Source organism: Falco peregrinus, chromosome 6, assembly GCF_023634155.1.
Source record: "Falco peregrinus isolate bFalPer1 chromosome 6, bFalPer1.pri, whole genome shotgun sequence".
NCBI lineage: Eukaryota > Metazoa > Chordata > Aves > Falconiformes > Falconidae > Falco > Falco peregrinus.
Window position 1 is genome coordinate 90899559 of NC_073726.1, and position 25184 is coordinate 90924742.

Sequence of the window (25184 nt, forward strand, 5' to 3'; positions counted from 1 at the left end):
CATAGAAAAGCACATAGCTGATCACTAAAAACCTTCTTTTGCTCGTTGTTGTAGCACTCGTTAGCATTTCTCCAACTTCAGTACTTGAAGGGGTGTCCCTGCAGTTTCTAGGATGAGGCCTGATGATTTATTACTTTTTTTTAACACAGGAATTGGCTTTGGTTATTTGGAATGGCATTGTCAAAACAGTTATAGGGGTTTACGTACCCAGCTCCTACTGATTGTTTTTGTTTAATTCAGGCCTTTGAAGGTAACAGAGACAAGCAAGTACACCAAGAGAAGCATGGCAGCGCTTATCTTAAAACTTGGCCAAGTGACTAGGGGGGTTAAGATGAATCGTGCCCGTTCTGTACAAGGTTCAGGGAAAGGGCCTCACAAATGTTGTTGATGTTTCTACAGAATATGATTCTTTATTACTCTGTTATGTTCCTCGCCACTTCCTAGGATCCCCCTGGAGATAATTAGATCTCATGCTGCAACTCCTTCACACAAACTGAATTTTGAAGAAAGGAAGCAGCTGGATGAGGATGTGTCTGCTGCTGAGGTTGAACAGTCAGCCTGTGCCCTTGAACAAAGCCCCCGTCTCAAAGGACTTTCTGCTGAAATATATGAATAGTTCCTGCATATTTTGGAAAATTCCCTGACTATAACTTGAATGAATCATCCACATCAGCTTTATATCTGCTGTTAGCTCAGTTAATAGCCATGTTATTAAGAAACATGATAAGGATCATGAAAATTGTGTCTCCTACAGAGCCGTCTCATTATGCAGTACAGATACTAAATTGCTTTCTAAACTGTAATTCTGAACAATTCTTTCCAATTTTGTTCATTAAGGCTGTACTACTTTCACTTGGAAAGGACATGACTTACACGTTGGAAGACTACATATAATAGCACGCTATATGCTGTATTCAGTATAGAATCTGTTTTATCATCTGAATATAGAAATAGGTTTTAAACAGGTACAGTGGAGCTGTCATGGCATAGTAACCAAGAGATAAATTTATCTTGGTATATTAACGTTCATCTTTTTCTTGGATACAATAGAAATCAAAGAGAGTTAACAAAATATGATATTTATATGCAGAATCTGAGACTAATCTAATTCTCAGAAATAAATAAACTGACATTTAGAGATGAAGGAAGAAACTCCAGGCTTGTCCATACCTATAGTATTGACTTCCATAGTTTGAATAGAAGTAGTCAGTGTACTTGCAGAAGTCTTTTTTTGTTATGCTCATTACCTGCTGTTTACTTAAATTAGTAAGTATGAATTACTTGCAGACCAAAAATAATTTAATTATACCTCAGTGTGCATCCCTTTGTATATTGAGGGGAAAATTTTGTTTGGTAATTCTTCTCATGTTGCTTTACCCAACATGAGAGGAAGAAAAATATTGGCTGAATATTTTACAATCCAGTCCAACCCACTCTGATCTCAGCCTCAATCAGTGGATTGTCGGGGTTTAAAGACCTGTTGCCAGTGGGGAAGAACAGGCGAATGTAGGCAGGGGTCAAAGCAGCCGTGGTTTGTTTCTCACCCCAGCAGACAGCAGCGACTGTGCTGATTGACCGTGGCCTCTAGCAGGGGTCCAAGGACTTAGCCTCATCCCTTTAGATCTGTAGCAGACAAATCAACTGTTCAGCAGTCAGTTTCCTTAGCAGTAAAATATATCTGTGTGGTACATAAAGAATAAAAGACTTAGCAATATTATGGCTGCTTTTATCCCAAGCAGTGGCAGTTAGGTGCCTGTTTTGTGCAGCTTTGAGTTGGCTAGAGAAGATGCTCTAAATTCTATCCTGTGGTAAATTATACTTGCAGTTCCTTATGACATCAAAAAGGAAAGATAGTGTTCAAATGTATTTGGTATCTGTTAGGAGACACAACAGCAGGGATGGCGGTGCTACCAGCAGTATCTTGATAAATTGCCTGTGGGGATAGGTCAACAAAATGCTGTGGGATCTGCAGCTGCAAGAACATGCACCGGTTCTGTGTCCTTTGGGGTTTTTTCAAAGTATACCTTAAAGAGATGGTGAGTTATTCTTACATATACTTACTGAGTCGGTAAGACAAATGGGTAGTTATTCTCAGAAGATGCTATTTAACTCATTCTTAAGTATCTGAACATGCATCTCTCCTCCATTGTAAATTTTGGAAGCGGGCACTTTACCTAGCACTTAATGCATTTATTTTCCAGATCACGTGAACGGTCACTGTACAAGTCCAACATCCCAGAGCTGCAGTTCAGGAAAACGACTTTCCAGTGCAGATGTCTCAAAAGCAAACCGCCGAGGGCCTGGGAGGCCCCCCTTCAGAAAAGCGCAGTCCGCAGCCTGCATGGAGATTTCTCTCCCAGTCACCACAGAAGGTGGGTAGCCATGAATATTTTGCTAGGTATTTGTGAATTTCTCACCGGGTGTAAAAGCAAATGAGTTCAGCATGATCCTTGTCCTAGTCACTGCCCTGAACTGCTGTCTTCATCTGAGTGTTCAGAATGAGGACAACCCCTGTGTGTTGGTGTTGTTACTAACAAGCCTGCTCCTGAGCTCGGTGCTGCCTGAGGATGCGGAATGCTGAACCTGGCCGACCCGCGCCTCTGTGGGGCGGGCACTCGGTTCTGGAACAGCAGTTGTTCATAGCAGCTTATGTACAGTTGTTGTGACAGCTACTATTACTAACATTTTAAGCTCTCGTTGTCTTTACTTACCAAGTCTGAAAAGGAGTAAGATATTTTTAGAATGTGAGTTCAGGCTTTGCACATATTTATTGATTTATTTATTTGTTGGTACTGAAGGTTTTTGAAAATTCCAAAATCCCTGGCCACCATTTATGGTAAAATTACAGCCCATAATTAACCAAATTTTTGTAATTTTAGTAAATTTCTTGCTTTAATGCTTGAAAAAACAGTCTTCAAATCTTGATCTACCTGGGTGCAGAGTCTCGATGAAACTGAGAGATACAAATTGGACCACTCATGGCGATGCGATGTGCTTAAAACTTGCAATAAGCCCACTATAATTTCAGCAGTGCCAGCTATATCTGCAGGTCACTTAAGCAAAAAACATTCAGCTGATGTGTTTTTCTTTGATCCTGATAGTGTTCCCACTCTGCTGTCAGTGTCCTTGACCCTCGTCCCCCACGCTTCCAGCTCCCCCTCATTCTTGTAATAAAGCAATGCATTTTCTGTGCAGAAAAACTTCAGTCTATCAAAAACATCAAAATAAATTGTGTAGGACTGTAGCTTTGGTTGTATTCAATTTTTAGTAATAGGTAAAAAATAATATTTAAACAACAGAAAGTATAGAGTTTAATATTTTTATAATAAAATAATTGATTTTAACAACTAAGTCTTTTAAAAATCCAGGCTTTAATTTTGATCAAGTTGCAGAATGATTTTGTGCTATACAAGACAAAATGATGCTGTAAGTGGTAGGCAATTGACAGCACCATGATGCTAGCTTTCTCTCTCGTAAGGAGCATTTGTATGCTGACCTGCCCACTTGCAAAGGTGTTGGTGCGACAGAAGCTCTTTACAGCTGGAACCAGTACTCCCTAATTTTTCTGATAGTTAAGCGAATCAGAGCACAGGGATTGTATCACTCAGAGTGTCTAATTGTATGTTTTCAAATACAAATTATTGCAAATGCCTTTGTTACTAATGGCAAATTACTAGAACCTTTGGTATAAAAAAGCAAATTCTTTTTTGGTCCCTCTTCTGACTACTGAGGGGATCACGCAACAGAAAAATAGTACTTACATGTGAGAGACCCTGTAAGAAAACATCCTAATTTGGCACAGAGGGTTCCAAGAATATGTTCTTGCCTGGAATGGAGCTGATATCCCAAAGCACGTTGCTAGCAGCGCCTTCCATTTGATTTAAGAACAGCATTTCCCTGCACTCATTCATGGGACACAGCGAAGCACAGCCAGAGGCTCTGCGAAACGGCTGTGCTCACTGAAGGTGTCACATCTGCCAGCTGCGCCATTAGGTGTCTGGTAGAAGTCACCTCCCATCGCCGGAGTCTGTCACACCAGAAGAGATACTGGTGGAAGAGAGATCCTTTGAGTTGTTCATTACTCCTTCAGGTCAGAAGTGTTTAGCTTAAGCATCTTTCTGGTTTGGGTAACGTTATCCAGCTCCCTTTGCACTAAAGCAAAAGAGAAGTGCCCATGGGATCTGTTTTTCTGACTTTACTAGATGAGTATTAATCTTCCGCAGAGGAACAGGGTCAAAACTTGGGGAGCAGTGACATTTCAGCTGGCACACTGCTGGTTCTTCACTGACCATCCAACCATCTCTCCTTTAGGAGAATGTCACAGTACTGTGGATGCTTCAAAGATTAAGTCGTAGGCTGAACAGCAAAAATGTTAAATCGCATTGTAGGCTTCGATAACGTATGACAAAGCATAATCCTCAGCAATCAGTTATAAGAAGTAATCCTGTTTAAATACTAAACCTACTATAAATTTCAGTTTTAACTTGGATTAATTAATGGCTCCTGTGTGAACATTGTACTAAAGCAGATTTACAGAGCTCTGAGGTGTTTATGAATTCCAGTGCCTAAGGACAGCTTTCATCTGCCTAATTGCCATTTTTTCCTCCACATCAGTTATTGATGGTGATTGTAACATAACCTTTTCATCTACCTCTTTTTATGTGCTGCACAAAATGGTAAGTACCATTGTCATATAATAGCTCGTGGTCAAAAATACGTCACTGCCACAGTAGTTTCTATTCCTGTGTGGTTTTCTTCATCCTGTGTAGTACCACACTCTTCTAGAATTCTTGTATGCGAATACTGCTGCAGTATCAGCCCTACTTGTACATAACTGGGCCACAGTACTACCTCAATTTTTCATGCTGCTGCTTTTCTTTTTCCCTCCCATCCTCCCAGAGTAAGCAGGGTCACTGGCAGGCAGAACCTACAACCCCCTAAGGTCCCACTGACCCTTGCGTACAAAACACTTAGTGATACAGTGATACTTTTGGTGATATGCTGATGCCTTCTGCGTATCAGTATCGTGAAAGATTCACTTTCTGTGGGTTATCATTGATTAGAATACCTACCAAGTTTAATATTAAAGTATATCTCTTTCTAGAGATAGTCATCTATTTCAGGGATGAGGTGTTAAGTGACATTAAAAAATCCCTATTTTAAAGTATCAGTGGTGTCACTTGAGTGGTGTTACAGCTCCCAGTAAGGTCAGTGAAATGACTGTTGCAAGGAGGAGCCAAACAGTCTTTAGAGTGATTTATATTAACATGTCATGTGATGGACCATGGTTTGGGTTTGTCCTCAGGTGTGTGGGTTTGTGTACAAGGCTCCTTTCAGCAGGTCTACAGACAAAAGTAATTTTCTGGTTATTTATGTTCTCTCATTAAAACAAAACCATCTGTCCAACTTGTCTAAACTTTTTTTAGATGCCTGTGGTATTAGTCTTTTGACTTCTGGCTCTGCTGACCGCTCTGGCTGGAATGACTGCCATTCCGCTGTTCTTCGTGCATCTTGAATTTCTAGACGTGCTATTTTGGCAAGGGCTTGGATTTATTTCTGAAGGGGTTTAACTAAATAATATGGTGGAAGGTGGTATGATCCTTGGAAAGAGTCTTAGGCTGGGGGTAAGGAGGAGGTTGAGGGAGAAGGGAGACGAGAAGTTAAAAGGTTTGAGAAAGAATATACTGAGAATAAGCATTCTCTCCAAAATGTGGAACTGGCTTTGATCAAAACCTTCTGCTTGGGCTGTTCCACAATAAAACGAAAAAATCCTCTCTGTGCTAAGAATTTTTTGGCTATTTAGGAGTATATGCTACAATGAACAATGGATGTATTCACAAGAAATGATTTATATTTTATATATATATATTCTCATGTGGTGAATAAAGTTACATAGTTTATGTCCTTGCTGGAGAGGCAGTATTTCAGGTTAGTATTCGATAGGATTTTATTATTCTGAGTAGAATTTTGACTAGAGATTGCGATCTCAGTACTGTTAAGCAGGTTTTACTCATTTAAAAAAAATTTACAAAGCCTTTTTTTGTGTGGTTAAATGGTTCCTACCTTTCCTTAAGCCTGTCTCTGAGGCACTGATAACACTTGGAGATTTTTTTAATAATGCTTCCAGTTCCTGCTCTTTACAACCTCTTCTAATTTTAGTAGATTTAAAAGATAATAGAATTTGGTGACTAATCATAAAATATCAGAATAATTAATCAGTCTTCTCTTCTCACATTGGATTTCAAAATCTATTTGTTTAAATCTGATCTTTTGTGCAATAGGAACTGTATTTCCAGCGTTTTCATCAAGTGTATTTTCGAGCAACTTTCACACAATAAATTCTTCTGACTTCATTCCTGTTAGCTGATTGTCAAGTTTTTGCTGACTCTTACCTCGTTACATGCGCAGAAGGATTCCTGATATAGAAAAGCATTTTTGAAGAACGTCTTTGCAATGATGAATCATAGGAAGAAAATGGAGGGAGAGGGGGTGTCTTGTTTTCTGCTGGTCAAAATATTGCAAATGTTCAGTTTCATAAAATGCTGATATTTCTTCCACACTCATAGAAGAAGAATTCAAAAGCCAAGTAATGAGCAGAGAAGTGGTGTCTCTGTGTGCATGATTGCTGTTGTTTAAACCTTTGTTTTTCCCAGTATCCTCATCCAAGATGGAAAAACTTGAAAAGCTCTAAAGCTTTTTAAACTCAAGTAGACTTTATTCCAAGCTAACGATTACTGCTATTTCATTTTCAAAGCCTGGGGTTTTTTTCCCCCAAAACACAAGCATCTAGATCAAATAGCCTGTTAAAGTTATATTTTCGTCAATAATTAGCTAGACATTTGATACAGCACTTCTTAAATATTATGCTATTTAAAATGTTATATGTTGTCCTGTAGTATCTTCTGGTTTCGTAAGTGCAATATACTCATAGCTATACTAATAAATACTCTACTTGCTTGATATCCTATCTCTCATTTTAGCAAAATATTAGAACTTTACAAGTTCTTAATACCATATTATTGATTCTAAACAATCTTGGTTTAAGCTGTTTCTTCCTTGCAATAATATGAGAATTTATTTGCACTGTAGACAAAACTACAAGTATAGGAAATTCCATTGCTGGAAGTTCATCTAGTCCTTTTTGACCAGAGATTTTTGAGGTTTTAGGAGTTAGTGATTGTATTTCTTTGATAAGGCTTTCTTGCACAGTGTATAAACTCCATTTTTTAATTATCAGGTTAAGATTGTGCTTTTAAATATCAACAATACATACACTGGCACACAGTCCTCTTTGCTTTAATAAATCATAACTAACTCTGAGAAGTCTTTTAGATTCGATACTTCTTGGTTGTTGCTTTTTTCAAACATTCTGCTTTTTTAAGCCAGTTTGCATTCTTCAGAAGGTTCTCTCTGCCGTGACTTGCTGGGTGCCACCAAGAGCTTGTGCTGGCAGGCTCTGCCCACAGAAATCGGGGCGGTCTGTATATGTGTGTCCGTATGTGGTTCTATCATATGTCTTAGGAAGAAAGAAAAGACTTGTTTGGAAATCTGTTTTCTCCCATCAGCAGTGGTAGAAAACTGTCTGTCTTCTTTTCATTATTTTTATTTCCCATTATGTAGTTTTTAACTAGTCTGGCTTAATCCCCCTTGACTAGAAAGGCCATTTAGGTCTGTCTTAGTGCTACAAACTTGCCTCTGAGCAAGGAATCTTAACAAGGATTTGCTGTGCATGTTAATTTTCTGGGAATGCTAAGAGCAGAGTCTTTGAATTACTTTAGCTTTTCTTTAACATAATTCAGTTTCAGCATTTACCTCAGCTTTCGGATTAACTCTTTTGATTACATGTAGTTAAAATTTGATATAGAGCACTTGAATTGGAATGTCACTGTGAGCTGGCAAAACGAACCGCTCAAGAGTATTTAGTCATTATCTTTAATAACCTTATCAAAAATTCTATGGCAAGTACAATATAATTTCCATTTTAATAGATCCAGTATATTTTAGACTTGAAGTTTCTCATTTGCATCTGCATATAGAATGATTAAAACTATTTGGGGGATAGATTGCTTTGTCTCTTATGTGATTTTGTCCGATTTCTTTTGGAAAAGTGTAGTATTTGGTATATGCTATATACTTTACATTCCTTTTGTTATTCAGAAGTATTTGTGAGGATCACCATAAGAAGCCTTGTAGACAGCCTGGCAGGGGCTTCCAGATTTTTTTCCTGATGGATTTTGGTTTAGGTTTTGGCGCTGAGGTTTTCTTAAGCTTTTGGTTTGGTTTTTAGATTCAGCGAAGTTTACAGTCGGTTTCTGTGTATGTGTGTCAGCCTGTTACTTTGGTCTGTTGTCTCTGTAACGAGGTTTCCAAAGTCTTAGGCTTAATCTGTACCTTAATCAGTGTTAGCCTGTAAACGTGTTTATGAAGCCCCAGAGGAGGGCTGACATTTGCTCTCAGAAGTCCGGTACGTTGTGGTCGGGGTCCTGGAGGCGCGGTGCTGTGTGGTTATCTTACAAAGCGTCCGCAGCCCGAGGAACCAGGCTCAGCCGACGCTGTGCTGTGTGTCGCAGTGTTTCCTACGTGACTCCTGTACAACTCGTACCGGTTTTTCTCTGGTCAGGGATGGCTGTGCTGGTACGTCCTCCGCAGCGGTCCTGCGTGCGTAGCACACTGGGGCTTTGGGACTGGGTGAGTGAACGTGACCATTAGGTTTCCCTGCCGTGCGGGGAGGAGAGGGAGGGTTTGGGGTTTATCATTGGCTCCTTTTCTTCTTGCATCTGTTGGGTCTGAAGCCCACGTGTGGATGTGAACTAAATGGTGATGGCCTGGAAGGTGATGGCTGTGGTTTTCAAAGGTAGTGGTTCCCCAGCCTCCGAGGAAAGACAGAAAAAGCCTAATTGCTTGATCTAGGAAAAATATTGGAGAAAAAGCACAAAATTATTCAAATGCATGGCAGGGTACTGCAGAGAGGAAGGGAGCCATCTGCTGTCCATGTCTGCTGAGAGAAGGACAGGATGTAATGGCCATAAGTTACTGAGGCAGAGGCATGGCTTCAGGGCGACCGTAGGGGATTAGTTTTGATCACAAGGGTAGTTAACCACCAAAATGGCTTCTCTGCGGAGGTTATTGCATCTCTGGCAGGTTTTCAGAACAGCTCATGTTCTCCACCGCATTCCCTTTGCTGTGCCTCTCTGTTGCAGAGGGGGTGATTTCTGGTAAACTCCCTTGCCCAAGCAGGCGGCCAAAGTGGCACTTGGCTGGTGCGCCGGGCACGTTCCAGCCGTTGTGGGACCGCACTGCACGAGGCCCCTGAGTGCCGTGGCTTTCATGGCAGATGGAAAAACCCTTGGCTTGAAATTTGTTTATTTCTCAGTGAGGGGATTATGGTGTTTGTTCTGCTTGTAAATCATTTCAGTTTTGTTAGCGTTTGAAGTTACTTGACATCGTTGTAACCAGTAACAGTAAGAACAGTATAGTAGGAAATAACTTGGAGACTATGGTAAACCACAGTCTCCACTAACTGCCCAGTTCATCACCGCATTTCTTCTCTGAGCAGAGAAGCAGATGACGATGTTGCGTAGAGGACCTGTTCTATATCTAGAAAGCCTGTTCCATACTGCAGAAAGCTTTAGTCAAATAAAAAAAGAAGTTATTGGGAAGTTGACATTATTTTTTCCTGTGTTTAGCAAAATCACAGCGCTTCTGGTCTAATGGGTACTGCAGACTCAAAGATTTCTGAACAGCAAATTCTGCATGGTTGTAATAAAACATTTGGCAACAAAAAAAGCAAGTGTTCCAGGGAAGGATATTCCAGCATCTTCTGTAAGGTTTTCAAATCCATTTCAAAGCATTCAGGTTGAACACTGAACTACGAGAGCCATAGATTATTCTTAGGGGAATGTAATTGTTTCCAGAAGTGGTTTGTCCATAATGTTAAGTTCTTTTTTGGTTGTGGTGGAGATGGGAGTGTGTGTGCTTGTTCTTTACTGTAGGTAAAATAAAAACCTTCTCTTTTTCTGCTTCCTCCTAGAAAGGAGACGTAGAGAGGTTTTAAAGGTGAGCAAGGGGCAAAGCCCAGTCTGCCTGTGGTGCAGACACATCAAATCTAACGGTAGCTGTCCTGGGAGTGAGGGGGCATTTCAGCCCACCTTCTTCGACCCATCCCCTTAGGATGTAGTGTGAGAGAGAGGGCTTCTGAGCCCAAACCGGCGGGGCATGCCACTCGCCCAGCAAGTCTGCTAGAGGACATGCATAAAAGAAGGTTGTTACGGCAAGGTGGAGCCCAGTTTCCAGACCCTAGCAATGGTGTTCAGGTTCCCCAGAATACATTCGTATTTTATATTAGGTCCGCAGTAAATAAAAAATAGGACCAGACAGGCTCAGCCTTCCAGAGGAGACACGGGGAATGCTGTCCCACGCTGTGTTTTGTAGCCACAGGTGCAGAAGCCGTGGGTGGATGGATGGAGTTGGCCCTGTTACTGATTTGTGCCTACAGCTTATGGCCTCCAGTTTTGTGCTATTGCCACGGTCACCAGGCTACAAAAAGCCAGTGGAGCTGTTGTCATTTAGACTGAATTGTAATCTTTATCAGATCGAACCACTGGTTTCCCTCAGAGCTTTAAGTGGAGTTTAATTGTGCGTCTGCCTAAATCTGGTGACAACAGAGCTTGCAATGTCCCATGTCCCTGGAAAAAGCAGTGGGGGGAGGCTGTCTAAAGACTGAGGCGCCTTGTGAAAGGGCACGTCGAATGGCAGGGAAGGCCTGGGAAGAAGTGGAGAAGAGCTTTGCATGGGTGCATGCAAGCTGCTGATGCCTGGATTCCGACTGCTGGGCTAGGTGGAGTTCAAGCCTGGTTTTTACTTGAAGTACATTTTTTGTCAGGTTCTACTAGGATGTTAGGATCGACTTGTTTTCTTACTGGAATCTGCAAATTTTCCTTGTTTATCAAACAACCAACTAAGTGAAAATGTTGTTCTTGCATTCACTGAATTTCCAGTCAGTTTTAATTAAAATGATGATTTGATTCTAAGTTAAGCTAATTCCACACTGTACTCCAGGCATGTTGAATTTGGAGGGTGTGTTTTGCACTGCATGCTCAACTTGAGCGTTTTTCTGCTTGCTGGCAATCACTCCAGATCAACATAAATTGTTTTTCTACATCTGTAATAATTTTGGAAACCCTTTTGGAGGTGGTGGTGGTTTCTGGTATTTCTGTGGCAGAATGGAACAGGCTGTTATGTATGGAGAACTAGGGAGGAGTATAGGACTGTTCTGAGATGGTTCACATATCGTAGCTGTTCCAAAGGGTTTTTTTAAAGCAGAGCTTTTCTAACTACACTTCAGTTACACAAGCAGAGAGGGAAAAAACAGTCTGTTAAAATGCTTTCACTTGCTTCGTTATAACATTAAATATTTTGATTTTGTTATTGAATGAATCCAAGGTTTTTCTTCTATAATACCTTTTGTCTCCACCTTATTCTTGGGTACTTCCACATATGAAAGTTATACAGCATACTGTTCTTTCCCAGACTATCATTGTTACAACAGACGCTTCAGCAGAATGGATATTTTCCGTTAAGGTTTAGTTCTAGAGAATTGTAATGTCTTTGATTAAAAAACATATGTCCGAACTTATAACCTATATCCAAATTGAGCTCTTGGTGATCTGGATGTTAAGACAGTTTGCTCGGGTGAGTCAAGGGAAGTGATTCATACAATTGAATATGGAAGTCTGATAGATTACTTACTGGAAAGATCTCTCGCATATTTATATTTCTATAAAAATAACTTATTTCTGCTTCATTTTCGATATGAAGAATAGTTCTGCCCTAACAGTTCCCTCCTGGTTGTAAAACATGATGAACTAAAACCCAAGCCTGAACTTTACCATATTCTGGAAATATCAAAATGGAGATCCAAGTCTGGTGACTTGAATCTATTTTCTCTTTCAGGCCTTTATTTGCCATCGTTTACGTCAGTCTTGTATCTGTACGATTCCATGAAGCCATTCAGGTTACGCTGCTGTAACTGCAGCAGCTTCAGGGCGGCACGGTTCAGGCCATGTTCCGGGGAGGGTCGAGCATCCCCCAGCTGTGAGAGCCGTGTAAGCAGACGTAGCCACCCTGGTGTGAATGCTCTGCAAGCAGTGGGTTCACAGGCTTTTCAACATACATTTAGGGAAACTTGTTCAAGTTGATCCAGTAGGAATCATTTGCAGTAAAATTCCAGATTATTATTGCATTGTTTGTGCTTAAGACAACTTCTGCTGCTTTCTAGTGAGTTGCTTTGTGTGGAATGCAGCTTTGGAGTGGTGCGGTTAAGATGTGTTTGAAGGTGTTTTTAGCCAAGCAAACGTGCAGCGCTCTTAAATGCGTGAACCCCTGCCGCGCTGCTCCCTGCGCCTGGCTCCTGTGTGCTGCTGAAGCATTGCCGTCAGCGACCCCGTTTGGTCTCCGTGTCTTTATGGAGTTACTGTGTGCAAATTCATGTTTGAAGTATAATTCCTTCACTGTATGTTTACACTGGCATTCAGAGCTTTGCATGCTTCCCTGACTATGTAACTTTGAAAGTGATAGAGTTTTCTTAAAATTGTATGATGATCCTTAAACTGGGAAATGTTTTAACAGTTACATTAACTTCTGTTAGGTCTGAGAGTTGGGGTTAAAACTTTTAGAAATCTCCAAGTGAGGAGAATATCAACCATTTAGCTTTGTTTCCAGAATATATTGGGTTCCATATCAAAAAACAAAGGTTGATTTCTGTGTACTTTTTGTAAGTAGATCAATTTACTCGGTATGTTAAAACCAGGAGAGGCCCTAGAAATAGCGTCCAAGACCCATGACAGTCAATTGCAAAACTCTTCAGTAATGAATGTAAACATTTGCAGTGAAAATGTTAATCTTTGTCACTGGTAGGGTTCTTTTTATGCCTCGTAACAAGTGACACTTTTACTTTCATGATTCCTAACTTCAAGAAGAAAGTTACTTTGTTTTGTTTTATTTATTTATGCTTCTGTGTTAGTGCTAACTCCACTATTTTAGAATAATCACAATGACAATTTCTTGGAAGAGGTGGTAGGTGAGGATGTGTGTGCCCTTACAAAGCCTTTGCTACAGCTGAGAATAAAGAAGTCAGGACTTTCCCCTATAGATAACATACATATTGTTACTAATATCCTCCCTCCTTTTTTCTTTTAATTCCATGGGAAAGTAAGGAAATTCCAGCTTTACTTCCACAAAGCAAAAGGAAGTTAAAAAAACCAATCTCTGCAATCTCTGTTCTGTAAAGGTGACAGTTGAAACAAATGGAATTGCTTACTCAATTTAGCTTCTAAATTCTCAGAAAACCCCTAATCCCTAAATTAAATCTTCTCCTAGAGAGCGGTGCAGTGCAGCGGGACAGCTCTGGCGTGCAAGGGAAGAGCTAGGACAGGAACTGCTCAGGGCTGCTTTCACAGAAATGTCATGATGACGGTTGGCTCAATTGTTCTTGTCCTTTTGCAATGCATGCGGTTTTGTGGCAGTAGGTTACATTTCCAGACGGGCAATGCTTCAGCAATTACACGGAATCAGTTCATTCTCACACGACGAGCGTCACTGTACTGCTCACACACGGATGAACAAAGGTAAGACTCAGAGCCACGGCTTTTGTTTTATCTTAGCATGTGCGTTGGAGTGTCCTGTGTGTTTCTGTCCATGAGGTGGGTAGCAGCTTAGAGGGTTTGGAGTTGCTTTTAAATCCGAAGCCTGCTCTTTGTACGCTGCTGCTCATAGCTGGAATTGTAACAATCAGTCCAGTATCACGAAGGAAGCTGGTGTCTGAGTTTCCACCAGCATCTCGGTAACCCAGTCCATGCACAGGACAGGGCAGAATGAAAACATTTTGAGGAAAGCAGGGCTGCTGTTAGGAGAGGAGTGGTGTTCACATTGTGTGGTCTTAACCCATGGAACGCAGCTTTTAGAAATGCACCGGCTGCAGGTGATAATGCTTTTGCTCAGAGCCCAGCAGCCTGAATAGCAGCATCTCCCCGATGGTAGTCACCCATCAGCCTCAGGGGACACTGGACCCCTCTGACGGTGCTCTCGGCTCCTCTGCTGCTAGCTGCAGGAACGGCCTGGAGACCTGTCTGGAAAAAGAGAAGAGCCAGGAAATCCAGGTGTGGTGGAGGAAGAGGAGGAAAAAGGATGTAGTCGTCAGAGAGGCGGCTGGGTGGGAGCAGAGGGGTCTGGGAGTTGGATATGTGCCTCTCCGAGAAAAGGGAATTCGGGGCTCCCTCCGAGCAGGAGGCAGTTTAGAGGCAGGAGCACGTGTATGAGGAAGTGTCATGTAGCAGGATGTTCTGCAGAGGAAGAGAAGGGGGAAGGAGCACTGCAGAGCAGCAGAGTATCTGCCTCGGGGCGAGCGTCCTGCCCCCCTGCCCCCCGAGGCAGGGAGCCCAGATAAACTCAGTTTGCCCTGGGGTGCCCTGGTTCCCTCCTCGGAGAGGCGGTGTCGCTGGCATCCTTGCTGCTCCCATCACGCAGCACAGGAAAAGGAAAATACAAGAGAAAACCCAGAATTTGGTGGTTGGGTTAAGCATTGCTACAGATTGGTGGTGTTCGTTTAGCATGACATCATTTAAAAGCATTGCAGTCGTGCTAGGAAGGGATATGACACGGTTTTTAAATTTCCCAAAGTGGATACAATGGAGTGGTTTCTAGATAGAGAATCTGGGGCGTAACCTCTGAGAGAGGAGTCCCAGGAACAGGCCTAAGCTAAATTTTGTCCTGAAATGTAGGAAGAGGAGAGATTCCTACCTTGCTTTAGAGCTAGCCAATAAAGTCACATGGTGATTGCAGCCTGTCACAGGTTCTCATGTGCTGTCCAGATATGTTTAATGACACCAAATTTTGACATGTGTTGTGCTGGTCTTTAGCATTTCAGTTTCAGCAGTATATGTAATAGAAAATGGCACAGTATGTTCCCAGCAGCGTCCCAAAGATTATATCTGTTCGTGTCGGTTCTGCAAAGATGTATTAGTTAACTGTACTCTACAGGAGTGAAGAACATTTCTTGTTAATTTAGGGAGGGAGAAAGCTTGATGACACATGCAAATGGCACATCATATATTTTAAGTTCTATGTATGCGCCTACACTAACTGCATTTGTCCTTTCAACATCTTCCTCGCTTCAACATCTTTGAGCGCTACCATATTTGAATTTTATGTGACTGTGATATTAATACACCTGTTAAAGAGAAAATTAATTACATAATGACATTTTTCTAAAAAATCAGGTACCCTTTGGGGGGTAAAATATATATATATCTATCTCTCTGTATATCTGTGGAGCCCTGATGATCTCTGCCTTGAAATTACTGTCTTCCCCTTCTTTACCTGGCAGCTGTCACTGTGCTTAGGAAGGAGCCGGGCCAACCAGTCCACTGCAGGAGAAGTACAAAGTGCTTGGGGTTATGGGAGACACTAATTCTCAAGGTGTTAGAAGCTGTGTTTGCACATGAATGAACAATCCCAGTTTTATAAGATATATTTAGCAGTACTGAGCCAGAACTAGAGAGGCACAGCAGTGCCTACGTGCAGGCGAAACGGGGTGAGGGCAGTGCCTGGAAGTGCAAGCAGACGTAAGGTTCTCTTCCGTGGAAGTGGGACTGGAGTGCCAAGGACAGCTACCTTGTGACGCGCCCGTTTGACAAGTTACGGATGCTCTCAAAGAACAGAAGCTGTCCCGAGTGTGAAAGAGGAGCAGGAGCATCGCATCTGCCCCCATGCCTGTGTGCCAGCTCTTAAGGTAGCGCATGTAGCAAGGCTTGGCGCGGTCGCAGCGGTGCTTTGCCGTGGCGCTCCCCAGTCTTTCCCAGGTAGTTGCTGCGAGGAGGGCGATTTCAGCAGTTCATGCCGTCAGCTGGGTGGGGGAATTCAACGCTGCAGCACGTTGTCTGAGGAAGAGATTCCCCAGCAAAACTGCTGCTTCTGATGGAGAGCAGGAACCACAGATACAGTATGAGGTGCAGCCCAGTTTTAAGTTGGGGCACGTGAGAAAGTCCTTGTCTAATTTTATTCTTCAGCCGTGGCAGAAGGTATTCCTCCTTCCAGACGTGTGTGCTGGCTCTGAAGAGGGATCTCTCTCTTCTGAGCTGTAAGAGGAATCATTTCATACCAGACACAGATCTACTTCATAATGATGGGCTCAGAAGCGAGCCTTTTATCTCGGGTCCAAAAGCTCCTACTATTTCCCCACCTCCAGAACCTCCTGGTCCTCTGGTTGTCATTGTTGCAGAAGAGCATGTGAGGGTTCCAGTGGTCCGGCGCTGGTTTTGACTAGAGGTTGGTAGACAGCAGCACTGGCCCAAACAGCTTTGTGAAGAACTGCTGTGCTAGCAGCCAGCCCTACTCTTCTTCCCTCGGGCTCCTTTACTCTTCAGTAACTTTCTAGCCTCAGTGTGCTTTATCGCCTCCAGTACGTTGCCACCGGCCACCCCGCTGATGCTGGGAGCTCTTTGCACGGCTCTGTGCTTCCTGCCTGGCACCCAGCAAAGCCCAGCAGGGACCCTCAGCCCTGCAGCGGTCGGAGCCTGTTGGTTGTTCCTGCTCTCTGAAAAGCTCAGAGGTGGTCTCCGTACCGTGGTGTTTGTAGTGAGGACAGTGCAGCTCTGTCTCCAGCTGGCTCTCGCTGTCGCCTGCTAAAGCTTGGGCAGAACGATGCAGCTGTTGGCCAAGGGCGCGGAGCAGGTTTCTCACTTCACCCCCTGGGAAGCCAGCGCGGATATGTACCCTGAGACATTTTGGATGCTGGGATCAGTTTAGCAATGGGTGTCTTTTCCCCAAAGAGCTGTTATTAATAGCTTGACAGTAACCACTGGCTGTGAACGCGGCGCTGGAACCCAGCAGTGGAGGCAGGAGCAGAGCAAAGGACACGTGCTCCGAAGTTGTTGATGGTGTCTCCCTTCACGTCCTGCAGCAGTGAGATACATGGATTAATTTTAAATGCATTGGTAACATATGGGTCTAAAATTATTTCGTGCTATTTAGAACAAGTCCTTTGAGCTAAGGCTGTTGTAAATTCTAATTAGTCTGTGCTAATCTCCATAATAAGCCGCTATTTCTAATGCAGATCTAACTGATGAAGTCTGACAGCATTTTCCACACTTATTTATACACTGGCAGCAAGCTGGCACCGTGCTGCTATCAGAATGTTTGCTCAGGTTACGACAACTCTGTATTTTCTGTACTCTACAGGGAGTTTGTATTTGTTGCAGGCTTGTGCCTGTTCTAGAATTGCCGCCTTATGCCTCTCTGCTTGTGTTTGTTTATGCAGAAAATAGGGAAAACTCCTTCAGCCGTTCCCGAAGCTCCAGTGTGTCCAGTATCGACAGGGACTCGAAGGAGGCAATTACCGCCTTGTACTTCATGGAGTCCTTTGCCCGAAAGAACGACTCTGCCGTGTCCCCCTGCCTCTGGGTTGGAACGGGCCTCGGAATGGTCTTAATCCTCTCCCTCAACCTGCCTGCTAGCGACGACTCACGGCAGTCGGAGCCAGTCATGGTGTCGCCAAGCGGTAAGTGCGCAGCTCTTTGCCCGTTTGTTATCTCTCTTGGTACAACAGGGGGAATAACCACTGGATTTTGGATGGCCTTTGGGGCAGAAATTCCTCAACACGTGAGGTAAGAATGGTCGCTCCTACATAGAGGGCACAGAGGTAAAGAAAGATGCTCGTGAGAGACCCGCAGCTTCGTGAACCAAAACACGCCGGTTGTGTTGGCTCCAAAGGTTGCCTCGTGTCGTGGGCAATGCGACATGTTTCTCGTGAGGACAGAGAAATCAGCGGAGTGCCTTCCCGATGTGAAATTACAGTCCTGCGTGCAGCTCTGCTGCAATCCTGCCTGGGATGCTGCGAGCGGTTCGGGTGTCTCGCTCTCAGAAAGCTGCAGGGAAGCAGAAGGGAGTTCAGGAAAGGAAACAAAAATGTTGGCAGGTTGATGTACCAGGAGAGCTCCTTGGCTGAGTGAGTGACAGATGGTGTAGCAGAGAGAACAGAGGGCGGTGAGAGGTCAGGCCTGAGGAGAGGCGGTATGCGCTTTGGATGTTTAAAGTAAAATAATGACAAAAATCAGAGAACGCGCAGGAACAGAGGTTTTCCAGTGCCGGTTTGTTTAGAAAAACAATGCTGGAAGGTCACCGGGCTAAAAGGAGCAATTTTACTGCTGGGGAATAAATACCCTGCTAGTATAATGCAGAGATAAACAACAGCCTGTCTTTATGGTACTCAGTGGCACTATTATATGCGCTGTTTGATATCGGCTGCCTGAGACTTCTTCAGTGCTGGCAGCCTGTTCACCTCTTGTGTGGTCGGGAGGAGCTGAGCAAGCAGGACGTGTCACCTTACCTGGGTTGATGTCTTTGCTCTGTTTACAAAAGCTGCACGGCAGCCGTGCCACGCGCTCACGGTTCCGACAACCGGTTTAATTGTGGTGCCAGTGCCGGTGAGAGGAATTTGTGTTTTGCAGGCACAGTTCTGACACTGAAAGGAGCTGTGCTGACCTTCGCCTGCCTGGACTGCATGGGGACGTTGACACATCCACCGTATGAGGTCTGGAGGGACCCGCACAGCGCCGACGATGGTGAAAAAGCAAGGAAAAGGAAACTTGTCATGCATTCCCCTTCCTCCTCACAGGATATGAGTGACCATCAATTTGCAGTCATTTGTTCAGAAAAACAAGCCAAAGTCTTCTCATTGCCTTCCCAAACATGTCTTTATGTCCACAACATCACCGAAACGTCCTTTTTATTGCAAGCAGATGTGGTCACCCTCTGTAACAGCGTCTGCCTGGCGTGCTTTTGTGCCAATGGGCACATCATGACACTGAGGTACTTTTCTAACTCATCCTGTGGAAAAACTAAGCAAAGAGGTGGTGCAGTGCCATCACATCCCGCTTGCGTTTGCCCCAGGGTGCCTGACGTGCTGCTTTAACTGCCTGGTGGGCACACTGCATGCGCTGCCCTGCCCACTGCCAGACCCTTCCTCAGCCTGTCTCCACGCAGGGAGCTAAGGCAGCCGCACGGCAGAGCAAACTGCTTTTCTTCATAGCAATCCCCCACCCGGGGCAGTTCACGGCTGGTGACTTTTAACTGTCATAAAAGCAAACCCTTACAGTTTTGCTGAGTTATAGGAGGTCGGGTACAGAGGAGTGCAGAGACACTCGGCCGCTAAAGGGTCCTGCTGAGCCGGTGTGAAGCAGCAAGTCCCACTCCTGCCGTTTCGGACGATTCTCTGCTCGGAGCACCTGGGCTCCCTGCCTTGCCGTCCCCGCCAGTTTGCTGGCTGAGCAGTAGCCCCCCAGTCGTGCCCTCACCCCTGTTCCCTTTTGGAAACTGCTGTCCAAAACCACAAACTGGGAGAAGCTGGAGGGCAGCAAAGGTGACGGAGGAGCCTTTGTCCCCAGGGTGGAAGCAGGGCCCTGCCACCCCACTGTCCGCAGGCGCCCCTGCGGTAACGGGGGACAGGCCTCGCCCTGCGAGCGGCCCAGCCACGCGGCACAAGCACGCCGTGCCGTGCATCCCAAATCCCGGCAGTAGCAGGACCCTAAGGGTCATTGCAGCAAGGCGGCTGGGGCGTCTCCACGCAAGGAAGCGAAGTGTGGCGGGCAGGCTGCGTGCTGACGGCAGAGTTTTTTCAGCTTAGAGCTGCAGTTTAACTATTCCAGTTACGAAAAGCATAAATTTAAACGTTGGTTTAAAATGCAGCCGTGGAGCGGGCGTACGGTGCGTGGCGGATGGTGACTAACGCAGGTGTCTGCTTCCCTGCAGCCTGCCCAGCCTTCGCCCGCTGCTGGACATCAACTACTTGCCTGTAACAGACATGAGGATAGCACGGACCTTCTGCTTCACCAACGAGGGGCAAGCTCTGTACCTCAGCTCTCCCACAGAGATCCAGCGCCTGACGTACAGCCAGGAGATGTGTGACAACCTGCAGGTAGGGCTCAAACCCTGCCAGCGCTGCCCGCCTGCTGCTGCGGGGCGGCCCGTGGTCCGACTCGGGTCCAAGTTGCCAGGTGTTTGCTGCTAGTTTAGTATGGGAAGCAAAGGCGGCGCTGCGGGAGCCGGGCAGGCGCGTTCCTCGCCACTTGCCCTGGCTGAGTGATGCCGAAGCAGCAGAGGGAGGGCAGGAGCTCTGTCGCTGTTTGGGCTTTTTGTTGTCGCTGTCACCTCGGTCCTGTGCCCTGACAGCTGGCCCGAGCCTGTGGCCTGCCCACAGGCACTGCAGCCTCTGCAGCTGGTTGCCCCAATGCGACCCTTGGCAGCCCACCTCTCTCGGCCCCTCTCACGGTCCTACTGCACAAAAGATTTCATTAAAAACGACTGAAGGGGAAGAAGGGGAAGCTGCAAATGGAGAGCAGCTACAGCAGCTGGTACCCGCGTGTGTCCAACCATACAGCAACTGCCTCGGCAAAAGTATGAATTCCTTCCCGTATTTTTATCATTTTTTATTTTAACTCTAGAAGTGTCTTAATACCTGCAGCTTGCAGTAGATGGGTGGGAGCATGAGACAAGCCAGTGTGGTTAGGACAAAAAATAGGCTCTGTTTTAACATATTTTTAAATTATTTACCATTGTTTTTACTCTGATAATTGGTACTCCCCTTCTTCCACGAGGAAAGCATCTCCCACTGTATGTTAAAATACCGTAGCTATAGAAATGGTCTAATTAAAATAACTTATTTTGAGGAAAAGATCTTTACAATGTTAGGTCTGGGCTGGTTATATTTTACAGTGAAAATACAAATTAAAACTTCATTTACTGAAGAGGAGGAATTGTGAGAGGTTACAGGGAGAAACAGGAGTAATGAAAGAGAAAAAAGCAGGGGGAATAAGTGCTAGGTTATATAATTAGTAATGAACTAGGATAGAAATGTAGAATAAATGGTCCTGCCAGCCCTCGCTGTGCCCTAGGGAATGGCAGGGCTGAGCCGCTCCGCTGGCGTCGCAGCGCTGTTTGTCCCGGGCCTGGAGCAGCCCTGGGTGCGGGAGCACCGCGCACCAGCCTGGCTGCATCGCAGGAGACATTATTTTGCAGGGAACTGGTTTTAAAATTACCAAAAAGTTTGCCAGTGGATCTTAGAACTTGGCCCTGCAGTGAAAGGCTGTTACAAGCCAGAGTGTTTTTATATATATATTTATTTTTAATTAACCTTAATAGCCTCATATGACAACCAGCCAAAGGGAAACACAGCCCTTGCTTCTCCGTGCTGCTGGACTGTGGCTGCTTAGACCTTGGCTTTTATGCAGAGAGGACGGCGAAAGGCTGGCAGAGTCATCAGACGTGCACAAAAAGCAGACGCCCCAGTGTCGCCTGGTACCGAGGACAACAAATCCAGGCTGCGCGAGAGCCTCTGCTGGGGCGCGAAGGGCTGCGGTCATTTTTCTCCCCCGAGCAGGTGACTGTGCAGAGGAGCGGGAGGGGTGAGTCCCGCTGCTCCAGCTGCCCGTCGAGGCTTGGACGAGCAAACATGGAGCTGAGCCGCAGGGCAGCCGCCGTGCCCCGTGCACACACCTCAGCCGCTTCCGGCGCCGCTGGGGCTGCGCGCCTGCTGTAGCAGCTCCGGTCTGGAGAGCCCGCTTGTCCTACTGCAAATCCATCGGAGCCGGGCGTTCGGTGGCTTGGCTGCTGCGAGACCCGGCACCGTGCCAGCACCTTCAGCAGACGTGCATATGTAGCGGCACTGATGGCGCTGCCAGCGTGCGCAGTAACGGCGGGTGTGTGCAAGATGATGGGATTTTGTTTAAAAAACCACCCAAACAAAACCCACAAAACCCGACCAAACAACAAACAACAAAACTCTCTGAACTCTGCTAGCGGGCGCTGAACTCAGGGACATGACACAGGGCAAACAGAGAGCGACTGCCCTGCTGCCTGGATAATCACTAAAGCAAAACACATAATTCACAACAAATTTATTATTTAATTACAGTGTCGCCTCTGCTCTTTCTGTAAGCGAAAGGTGATCTTATCACTGCTATTTTCACTCTGTACTGCTTAAATTTTTTTTTCTCTGTAGTCCTGAACGTAAGACCGAGCAGCGACAAACCAAGCCCCTTGGAGAGCATGAGTGGACCTCGTTAGCCCAAGTATTTGCCTGTCACAAAACGCAAACGTTAAATACTCAATAGTGTTCATGCAACAGACTCTTTTAACATTAGTTGATTCAATTTAATGTGTGTGGCTCGTTAATGCAAATAAAGCAAACACCTAGAGCTGCCTTCACCTCACTAATTTTTCATGTGGACTTTTGTCTGACTTTGCTAGGACATGCTTGGGGATTTGTTTACTCCTGTGGAAACACCAGAAGCCCAGAACAGAGGCTTTCTCAAAGGACTTTTTGGAGGAAGTGGACAAGCTTTTGACAGAGAGGAGCTTTGTAAGTAATTTGCGGTGGTGGGATGGGTGTGTATGTGTGTGCAGACGCAGAAATTAATTTGGGGATTCCCTGCACCTGTCATCTAGGGATGGAGTGGTCTGCAAGATTTAGATCACTGATGAAAAAATAGAGATGGCATTGTGAAGAACGGGAATCGTGCTTTGCCGTGATTCCTTCACCTTGGCAGCTTCTTTTGAGCAGTTGAGGGCAGGAGCCCACGACTGCGCAAAGCAAAATCTACGCATGCCATCTGCATGTCGAACGGCGTCAGTGCTGCGAGGCTGCAGCTCGAGGGCAAGAAGCACTGAGAAAGCCACGGGCAGGACCTCACTCCTGTCTCTGTCCGTTTCTCCTTTGCAGTTGGCGAGGCCACAGCAGGAAAAGCCTCTCGCAGTCTTGCCCAGCACATCCCTGGATCAGGCGGAATTGAAGGCGTGCGAGGAGCCGCAGGAGGCGTCATTGGGGACCTGACTCGTGCGCGCATTGCCCTTGATGAGAGAGGACAGAAGCTGGGGGAGCTGGATGAAAGGACTGCCAGCATGATGGCCAGCGCTGAGGCGTTTTCCAAACATGCACACGAGGTAGGGGCGCCGGCAGCACACCCCCAGCACTAGGAACTGCCAACCCTGCCACCGAGCCTTTGCTTCCCTTTGGGAAATCGCGTATGGTTCTCCCAGTCACGCTGGTTCAGGTGCACTCACATTAACCCACATGCCATTTTCCTGCTCCCAAACAATGAGGATGCTGAAAATAACCTTCGCTGCACAGCCCTTCCTTTGGCGTTTTCAGAAATGAGCATCCATTGTTAGCTTCTCGACTTCGAGCTTCCCATCTCCTGCCTTTCTCGCTAATTCATTAGTTTATTTTTTTTTTAAGCCACTTCTGTGCAGTAGGGCAGAAAACAGGTAGGTGGGTGTGTGTGCAGGAGCCTTACAGATCTCCCCGGGAGGAGGAGGAGAACATTTTAGCACAGCACCGCGGTAGTTACACAGCACAGGGCTGGCCGGGAATACACAGCTTCTGTGCTGAGAGCTGGAAAGGGAAAGCTCTTCCACCCCACGCTGTTAAGGCTGGGAATTGACTACAGTGAATTTCTTTGATTTTATGTTTATGAAACAACATAAAGAACACTTCCCAAAATGCACATTTTTCATTTAAGGTGCATCACATCTCTGGACAAGACCTTGACATTTTTGTTGGCTTTTGTAAGTGTGAGGCAAAAATATGCAGGAAGAATGTGCCCTGAAATGTGCAAAAAGTTTATACATTCAGGGCACATCTACTGTGCTCCACAGATAAGCTCCTTTCCGTAGGCGGAAAAAGCAAGTTCCTGGTTATTCCCATCCCTCTGTACTTTTTGCAGAAGAAAAGTAGTTAAAGCTCCTCAGGAAAAACCTTTAATGAACAGCAATAGCACTATTTCCTTTATTTATTAATTTTTTTTAATGTAACAGTTATGAAATCAAATAGAAGGTCTCGGTGGACTCAAGACCTGATGACAGCGTTAGGGAGGTACTGCATTGCTCTTCCTTTTTCACTTGGGAAGTTTGCAACAGTTAATGGGGCTGTATCAGAGGTGATACCTCGTATCTCTATGTGATATCTATGCGATACCATGTATCCATCTGTTTGTTTCCCATTTCTGTAGGTGATGCTGAAATACAAGGACAAAAAGTGGTACCAGTTTTAGACTTTCAAAGCAGCTGCTCGTGGCTTTATTAAGAACTCTGTTCAGGGAAGCAACACTCATTCCCAAATGTACCCGTCACTGGCCAGAGACAGTTTTTTTTCTCCTAGAAGACGTTTTCCTGTTACTGTTATTGGATTCATCACAGTGGGAGTCAAGGAGAAATTTTACAGACCGCGAGACAGAAGCTGGAACCGTGTGGGTCTTACTCCAACAACGGGCTCACGCGGTAGCCAATTTTTTTCCGAAAGGAACTCAACCATCACTGTGGCATGTAGTTTTTTCAGAAGCTGTAGGTATGAACTGTGGGGAGTGCATCTGGTTAAAAATATTCTGTACAAACTCGAATGTTAATGCACTTATAAAACTTTGCATGACTAATTGACCTTTAAAAAAAAAAAAAAAGAGAAAAAGAAAGCATGTTGTGACTGAAGAAAAATGGGATTTATTTCTATTACGAGGGAAAAAATACCCAAAAAATACTTAAATGGCAAAAATCTTTATTTTTTAAAAGTGACATTACAAAAAGCCAGTACATTTCAGGCATGTTTGCTACCATTCTCAACAAAAAATGTGTTGAGCTGCATTTTCGTACCTCTTATTTATTTCCCTTGAAAACCTTTGCTTGAAATCAGTGCTCTTAACGCCTACCAGAAGAATAAACAAATACAAAATCCTATGCCCAAAATTTACAGATTTATCCAAGTAGCTAGACAGGCACTATCATTGAAACGTGAGCGTAGAGGGTTTATTTGCAATTCAGAGCACATGACACGTCACCCGTATCTACACTGTTTAAAATGTGCTCTAGATTCATCACCGTTGTCCTTGAGGGGGGCAATGGCATTTTTCATCCCCGTGGTGTCTGTACCACTCGGTTGCCTTATTTCTCAGTAGCAGGAATAGAAAACCAGCTTAGGAAACCGCTTCGTCAAGTGGGGAAAGGCAAGAAGGGAAACCACCGTCCTGTCACGTTCTGTCCGCAGACGCTGCTCAGCACCTCGCAGAGCAGCGATTTTTCTGAAGCGCACGGTTGAAATTATGTGAAGGAAACCGCCCAGTGACCCCCTAAAGCTGGGGGGGACA

At 44.9% G+C, this 25184-nt stretch overlaps 1 protein-coding gene across 4 annotated transcripts in view; it reads left to right on the plus strand.

Moving 5' to 3' along the window:
• Positions 1-24515, plus strand: part of STXBP5L (syntaxin binding protein 5L) — a 203106-nt gene extending 178591 nt beyond the window's left edge. For all 4 annotated transcript variants that reach the window (XM_027777826.2, XM_005231088.3, XM_027777827.2 and 1 more), the window contains 7 exons: positions 2202-2372; positions 17315-17554; positions 18504-18864; positions 19804-19969; positions 22300-22411; positions 22772-22992; positions 24060-24515. In XM_027777826.2, coding sequence (XP_027633627.1) covers positions 2202-2372; positions 17315-17554; positions 18504-18864; positions 19804-19969; positions 22300-22411; positions 22772-22992; positions 24060-24101 — 1313 coding nt within the window. In that variant the 3' untranslated portion in view covers positions 24102-24515. The remainder of the gene's footprint in view (positions 1-2201; positions 2373-17314; positions 17555-18503; positions 18865-19803; positions 19970-22299; positions 22412-22771; positions 22993-24059) is intronic.
• Positions 24516-25184: the final 669 nt, after the last annotated feature.